The following is an 8,185-nucleotide window of genomic DNA, read 5'->3' on the forward strand; positions in this document are numbered from 1 at the left end:
AAAAAAAAAAAAAAAGACATTTCCAGGTAATGTCTGAAAGTCCTATTCAAACCTCAAAAAGCATATTGCACATTTTTGTTAAATTATTTTTAGACTGTAGCAAATGGAGATTGTTTGTGAGGTAGAAGGTTTAGTAAGTCTTTACAGGAACTCATAACAGCGCTCTCATTTGTTAGCCTACATTGATAACTCTGTGTAATAATTGTGTATTAAGATATCACTACAAACACTGAACAAAACATGAAGAAACACACTTTATACTAACACAAGGGACAATAGTAGCATAAATCTACAACCACATTGCACTATGCCATGTTGAAACCTAATGAAAGCTCAACCCACAGGGATATATATTTTTTTCCCTCTATTATCTGTAACTTTTCCCTGGCACTCTGTTTCACTGGTTCTGCTAACACTGATGGGACACTCAATGCTCTACATTTCAGAGGAGGATAAAAATGAGAAAGGGGCAACAGCAGATTCGGTGCAGCAGCGGCGTCAGTATCGCAGGCAGAATCGACAGTCGTCTTCAGGTTATAAGCGTTTTTATCCCCGTTCTGTCCTCTCCCATACCCAACCCTCCTTCTTTAACCAAGTCTCTGTCCATGTCATTTTGCACCCATCGTCTCATGGACTTTTGAAGCTGTGTCCTAACCCCAACCTTGGTGTTTTTTCCTCACTCGCATATAGTTAAAGCTACAGTAAAAACAGTTGTTGATGTCCTCTGTCTTGGTTTCAGATACAGGGTCTTCCTCCTCAGAAGACGAAGGGCCCAAGAGGCTGGCAGCAGGGCCAGGTGCCAGAAACGGGGAAGTCAGGAGGAGACGTAGCCGTACTCCATCTCCACGGAGGCGACACAGGGATGTCTCTCCAAGGTCAGACATTTACCACACTACATTTTTATCCGAATGACTTAACCTGGAGAAAAAGCCAACTTGACTATGTTCTGTTTTGCTCATTTGTATTATTTTTTTGTGTTTGTACCCCTTCAGAAAAAGACGTTCTCCATCTCCTGCACGTAGACGTCGCTCCCCTTCTCCCCCACGACGTCGCAGATCTCCCTCTCCTCCTAGACGAAGGTATGGGCATATTCATTTATCTCCTAGAGCTATGATCTTAATATTTTTCATTAACAATTAGAAATGTTTTATTGATAATTGAACTTGGTCCTTTTCAGGTCTCCTTCCCCACTTCCCCGTCGTCGTTCTCCATCCCCCAGACGATATTCTCCCCCTATCCAGCGGCGCTACAGCCCTTCACCTTTGCCACCACAGAAGAGGAGGATGTCTAGCTCTCCCGCAAAACGCTCTTCTCCAACAGCCAAGCGACGCCCCTCCAGGTCCCCCAAGCGCAGAAGCTCTCCTGTTCCAAGGAGACGCACACCTCCATCCTCCTCATCTCCACCCAGACACAGGAGGAGCCCAATGTTGCCTTCTGTCAGGCCAAGCAGGGATACGCGGTCCCCCGGTGCAGCAGCCAACCGCCTCTCCCCGTCCCCTGCAAACCGCAGTCGCACTGTTAGGGGGTCCACAAGTCCTCAAGGACGGTTTGAAACCTCCGGTTCATCTCCATCTAACCAACGGAGACAGCAGTCCCCTTCACACAGTGGCAAACCCATCCGCAGAGTGTCCCGCACCCCAGAGCCACGCAACAACCAGAGGTAATTAAGGCAGCTAGCATTTCCGAATAATGCAGTTTTATCTTTTTGTGCACTATATTGTACGCTACGTGTGTCATTGCCTTTTTGAATGACACCTTTGTCCTCTCCACAGACCATCTCCGAGTCCTCAGCCTATGAGAAGAGCATCCTCCAGATCCAGATCTGTTTCCCCTCAACCAGCAGCTCAGAAACGTCCAGCCCCTGCATCTGCCTCTCCCTCACCATCTCGCTCAGTTAGCGGGTCTCCACCACCAGCCAAAAAGGCCAGCAGTGGTTCCGGCAGTCAATCCCCCAGCAAGGTTTGATATTTGTTATTATTATTATTATTATTATTATATAATTATAGTCAACCATTATGTCTTCAAATAAGCGGGAACCCTGTTGTGGCATGAGGGATTATGCTTGGGACAGCGATGCTTCAGAAGTCATTCCTGTGATGTTGTTTCTGTTATGTTCATCCTCATTAATTAAATAAAATTCTGTTACGTTGCAGAATTCCGATGTTGACGGCAGTGGAAAGAAAAAGAAGAAGAAGAAGGAAAAGAAACACAAGAAAGAGAAGAAACACAAGAAGCACAAGAAGCACAAGAAGGAGAAGAGTGGGGGCACTGCTACTGGAGATGGACAAGAGAACCAGGGCGTGGAGGAGGATGGAGAGTCAAGAAAGGTTAAATCTGTTTCTGTGAATTTTAGCTACTAAGGCCTTCTGCTCCACAGGGAACATATAAGTAGTGGGTATTATTTAGTCGTTTGCCATGCACCAACAATTCTGTATTTCATGCTGTTTTTGTTTTAGGAATCAGACAGTGAAGTAGAGGACAGCTTGGATGACTTGGAGAAGCACCTAAGAGAAAAGGCCCTGCGCTCCATGAGGAAGGCCCAGATGTCTCCCTCACAGATGTCCTGAAAACAAGAGCCTTTCTCACTTTTGAATTTTCCACTCACTCTTGATGTTTGTCATCAACCTGGTTCAGCTTTAGAATGTACAAATTGTTAAATCTTGAGTCTTTTTTTTGTTTTCTTTTCTTTTTACTGGTTTGGTACATTCTGAAGAGTGTGTTTCATTAAGAGCTTGATTTGTCAGTTAGTGTATTATCTAAACTGTAAAGAAGCTTGTGTTGTCCATAATTTTAAATTGTTGAGCAGGGGAACAGTTTAAGGGGTTTCAGAGGTTTAAGTTGGGCAGGTTTCAAATATATTCCACAGCCTACAGTAGATTCGTTTGAGAAATGATTGCATGTGCAGTGATTGTCTCTAATGTGCATGAACCACTGACCTTATGGAGTGTAGAGATAAACCAACATACAGTAACATCCTGTTACTATTGCCTTTTTATTAGTGGAAACGGTTGCACAGCTGTGTGAACTGTTGGAGGCTGTAACAGAATGTCTTGTCCCATATTGTAACTGAATAGAGGTATTTGGCATTGTTTAACCTGCTGTTTTCTGACTTTAAATTGGTCTTGTTTCAAGACTAAAACAATATGATGTGATACAGTTTGCTTTAATTTTTCCAAATGAATTGATATGCAATTTTATGTTGACACCCTTGCACCAAGCTAATTTCTGTGAGACTGCAATATGATTTGTATTTAGTACCCCTGGCTCTTGTCATATTGTCATCCTTTCAGAATTAAAACCTTTTTATAGGATGTGTGCTTTCCCTAATCTTTGTGTCATTTCTGTTTGGGATGGGATGGGAATATAATTTAGATGAATGAACAAAAAGATGTAAAATATTAGGTTTGGGTAAAGGTTAAAATATGTGTTGCCTAATTGAAATGAAACTAGTGACCTGCTCACTTTTGAAAGCAAAAGCTACCAAAACACAACATGCTGTGCATATTAAACAGCTGATTTAAAATATGTTCATTGTAGCTAAATAAAAAAAGACCTCTGTTACACTAATCTTAATCTAAAAAACGGTTAGGGATAGACAGACAGACAGATTATTTATCCCGAGGGGGGAAAAGGGTTAACTAGGCTTATTTGTTCACATTAGTGAATGAATCACAGAATTTTTTAATTGAGCTGCAGTTTTAGTGATAAATTGTATTGTAGAAAATCAGAAGTAAACAGAGGCATGGAACTATATAAATTAAAATGCAAATCAGTGAAGGGAACTGCATAGACTTTCGCTATTTTTTTTTAAAGAAAGAAGTAGTGCTGGTTGGATGGTTTTATTTCTTGAGGAAACAGAATATATGTGTCTTGGACAGCCCAGGATCATTTGAAAGCATTGTTTCCCTGCAGCCGCTGAGCGGCTCTCAGGCATCCTCCTCCTCCTCCTCCTCCCATCAGGGAGACTCCCCTCCTCAAACCCTCCCACATTTTTGTATGTTTGCGCTTCAGATGACATCACGGCTTTAAATATTCCCGTTGCTTCTTCCCACCCATCCTCATCACTGCTCACCCAGCAGAAAGAGCCTCAGCGATGTGTTAGTAGCGTCTGTAGGTTGAAGTCATAAAGCAACGTTGAGACGGTCATTATCTGGCAGACACCGCTGCCTCTTTGTCCGCTTTCTAAAGAGACTTTAGTGCGTTTAGCACCGGGTCCTCCTTGGGGAGAAAAAAAGCGCCTACTGGGCTTCAGTGCGGAGGAAAAAAAACTGGTGGAGAAGAGGACCGAGCTACTTCGGGCGTGGTAGAAAGAGAAAACTCATCTTTTTCAGCAAAACTTCAAATAGTAGCATCCATAATGTCGCTGTCGGTGCCGCAGAACGGAGTAAAGGCGGACAATGAGCCCGTTATCGAGCTGTTTGTGAAGGTAAGACCGCAGCCAGGTCGCCTGGGAGAAGTTTTTCATTTTGACTGACTCACACTTGGCTAAACCCGCAGCAGTACTTTGTGAGGATGAATGCTGTATTCCTGCCTTTGAATCAATCTACTGTTTGCTTATCTCTCTACAAATTAGGCTCTTTCTTTAGCTAGGACCCCTTAAGCTAGCTCCACGTCGGTGTTTCACTCACGAGGGGGTTTGACACGCGATAGAAAAAAGATTTCTTGTCGCATTAAGTTTAGATGTGTACGTTTTGGATCCGCAACCCTCTGTGCCACTGTGGCCATGTGGAGCCCGCGGTGTCACTATCAGGGCGGATGCAGCCCCCCCTCCACCGGGGGGAAAGAGGAGCCTGCCATGCGGAATACTGGCCGCTAATTCGTTAACAAAAGCTCGGTAGTTGTGGTCCATAACAGCCGATTCAACATTTGTTCACTTGCTGCAGTTGCAGGTCCGTGTTTGTAAGTTTGACTGGTACACTATACATTATACAGAGTGATTATATTGATTCTGTTGGAAGTGCATACAGCCATTAATGGACACTGGAATATACAAAATCCAGCCTTTGAGTATTCACTGTGGTGTGTGGGTCACCTTGTCAACAGCCAGTCTGCAATCAGAGATCTCTGAAGGAGTCTGCTGGTGCCATTTGTGATATTTAGTTTTACCTAAAGGACAAGAAAGAGAGTGTTGGTGGTATTGCTGCTTGCTAATGTATAGCTGTTATTGTTAAAGCACAATTCATCCCATATGGATATGGTGATAGATTAGGGAGCTCGATGGGTGGACAGGACTAGAGATAATTCTTCTTCCGATGGCTCTATCCAAACCTTCCTTACTGTAATCAACTGTAATCAGTTGTCTGTGGTGATGGAGGAGCGTTGTGACTGGCTGTTTTTCCTTTCTTCAGGGTGCTGCTTTGCGAGGCGGGAAAATGGCAGAGGAAACAAAAAAGGGGGGAGTGTGGGGCTGGGACAGGGGCACGGGGAGGGAGTGATGGGGTCCTGAATTGACTGGGAAGGAGTGTGGGTAATGGTGCAGTGGGGGTGCCAGTGAGCAGAACAGCAAACACTGAAAGGTAACATTTCCACATTAAAATGTCTAAAAACGACTAGACCTGTGTCACTCTGAGTTGTGTACCTACACTGTCACATACAGCATCGGAGGTGGGGCTTTGTTCATTCCCATGGAAGCTGCTGCGTGGCACTTGAAGCCAAAACAGTTTAATTTTCCCGGTATAAAATTACCAGGATCTTCCTCATTGTGGGGCCCATAGAGCAACTGCAGTAGAGACTTCTGCCAGCTGAGTGCGGCCGGGACCCTCACTTTGGTTTAGCCCTCCGTTGTTTAACAACAAAGACAACAACTCTCGTGAACCCATGCAAACTCACAATGTAATCAAACTGCGTCTTTTGTTCTAGTTTTGATGTGAGAGACCCCTGGCAGCAGAAATGACAAACTTTGCATTTAATAGTAATGCTGATGGTGGATGCTTGCAGGCCCTGACAAAAACATTTGCTAATGCTACACATGAGTCCTTTAATTACAAGTAATTACTTGTGGCAAGTCCAATAAAAGAGAGAATGTTTTTTATTTAATTTAGTCAGATAATGCATTTGTATCTTAAATTGCAGTAGCTGTGAATTATGCTGACTTCAATCAGTCTTCCAGATTCAGTGGAAATTCCAATAACCTCTGTCCTACTTGCACTGGTCCTGTTGACTCCTTAGTGAGGAGTAGTGGGAGTAGTGAGGTTTCGATGAGGCAGAGCAGCAGGCCCCTCAGTATAGAGGCAGAATAGATGGAAAACAAACTGGCCAGCTTCTCTCAACTACAGCTCACGGCCTGCAGGAGAGGTTACATCATCCCCAGGCTGGAAGGTTTACACATGTGGCCAACTCTTCCCTCTCAGCCCCTCCCTCCTTGGACTGTGTAAAGAAGTTTCCTCCATTGTGTGAGACAGACTTGAGTCTCTATCGCCCTTGCATGGCTCTATGTTATGTACCACTGTGTGTCCACATCTATTATTGATGCTGTTGTTGTTACTGTGCTGCGTTAAACACAGTCATGGGAGACAATGGCAGGCACGCAGGTTGCCATAGGCACACTGTGTGGAGCCAGGCCTCTGGGAACAGCTGATAACGAACGGTGGGCTCTTGACACACAGGGGTGTCAGATCTGTTAGGGCACTGCCACATATCAAAGCTGACTAATTCTGCTCCTAGGACACGAGTTGCCCTCGTGCCCGTGTAGACTGAGCCGACTGAACAGCAGAGCTTTTTAAATGTAGCTGACTCTCCCAGATTAGAGATTCTTTGATGATCTTGCAGCTTCTCTACCTGGTGTGTTTATAGCAACAGTTGTCACATTGCCATGGGAACATCTGACATCGTGCTCATCATTGAAGGGCGTGGGCGTGAAGTTTATATTGCTCTCAGTTGCAAATGAGCGTTATATAATGACTTTGTAAAGAGGAGGATCGACCCTTGACCTCATCACTAGTACAGCAGATTAGATATTGTTTTGCACACATGAGTAGTAGTCCGTGCCGGTGTGCTGTAGAGGGTGAATTCCCACCAGCCACCCGTGTCTGTTGCACTTGGCACTTCCGCACATCACATGGTGTAAGTGGTAATATGAAACCCTAAATCTGATGTATTTATGTGCTCTGGTAGTAGGTGAAATGTTTTTACTCTGACATGAAACAAAAGGAGTGCAGCTGCATGTAGAATTATTGTTATGGTATTTGAGCTCCATCCATCCTTCTATATGGATTACAGCACTACCTGATTGAATCACAGAGTCATTTTCTTGAAACCTGTTCTGACATTGCTTAGATGGTTGTCTTATGTGCTGAAGGAGATTCACTGTTAACAATGTGCACAATTCTCGCCATTACATCATTCAGTTTTTCACAGCTGAACAAAGTTGCTCTGAATTAGATTAAAGCATGCCAGTGAGTCACTCTCCATCAGCGTATGACCTGACTGTATGATGGTGAACCGAATACAGATGAGTCAAGAGAAACAGGCAGGCTTTATCTCCACTTGTGTATGCGTCTCTTGGCTGCAAGTGTGCCAAGGTCACGCTGCCGGTCCCAAAGCCTTCTGCTGCCTCCAGACTTCCACACTCTTGCCAGCAGTGACAGCAGAGCCAGTAAACATGGCGGAGAAGCGCTTTTAAGTCTGGATGGCATAAGAGCCTGTCTGTGTTTGGGTTATGTCTATCGAGACGGTCCCATGGGAACCGTGGAGCTGGACTGTGACATGAGTGAGGTCCCACAAAGCAACACTTCTGTCTACATTGTTGGACCACTCTGTACAAGGAATGAATACTCAACCTATCACAAAGCCCACACAGATGTAAGTCTCTCTTCCTGGACATGAGGAAATGTGTTCAGGTTCATGTGTCACACCATAAAATCTTAGTTGACATGACTAAAGTTTATTGTAAAGGCCTTGGGAAGAGCAGAGCTATCAGTTGCAGCATGTGACAAACAGACGTAAGCCTTGTGATGTGCTGTTTTTATGGAAACACAATGACCTTTTTCAGCAGTTACTGTGTTCAAGTCGATGCTCTTGCATGAAATTACATGCAAAGCAAAGTGTGACTTTTTTTTTTTTTTTAACCAGTACAGTAATAGTGGTGACAATACCAAGACTTGACTGAACTTCAGGAATAATTTGTGTAATGTTTGCATGTTGCTTTTCATCTTAAAATAAACCATCCCCCCCCCCCCCCCCCCCC

The 8,185-nt window shown here is 44.2% G+C and overlaps 2 protein-coding genes across 2 annotated transcripts in view; both read left to right on the top strand.

The window, feature by feature from the left end:
- Positions 1-3,322, top strand: part of srrm1 (serine/arginine repetitive matrix 1) — a gene marked incomplete in the record, with an annotated part of 9,176 nt that extends 5,854 nt beyond the window's left edge. Inside the window, 7 exon segments of the mRNA XM_035674635.1 lie at positions 447-533; positions 740-875; positions 993-1,079; positions 1,178-1,660; positions 1,773-1,959; positions 2,154-2,327; positions 2,457-3,322. Coding sequence (XP_035530528.1) covers positions 447-533; positions 740-875; positions 993-1,079; positions 1,178-1,660; positions 1,773-1,959; positions 2,154-2,327; positions 2,457-2,567 — 1,265 coding nt within the window.
- Positions 3,323-4,041: 719 nt separating this feature from the next.
- Positions 4,042-8,185, top strand: part of clic4 (chloride intracellular channel 4) — a 19,126-nt gene continuing 14,982 nt past the window's right edge. The window contains exon 1 of the mRNA XM_035674008.1: positions 4,042-4,426. Coding sequence (XP_035529901.1) covers positions 4,358-4,426 — 69 coding nt within the window. The 5' untranslated portion in view covers positions 4,042-4,357. The remainder of the gene's footprint in view (positions 4,427-8,185) is intronic.

The sequence above is a fragment of the Morone saxatilis genome, unplaced genomic scaffold, assembly GCF_004916995.1.
Source record: "Morone saxatilis isolate NCDOM2014 unplaced genomic scaffold, NCSU_SB_2.0 Contig3, whole genome shotgun sequence".
NCBI classification, from domain to species: domain Eukaryota; kingdom Metazoa; phylum Chordata; class Actinopteri; family Moronidae; genus Morone; species Morone saxatilis.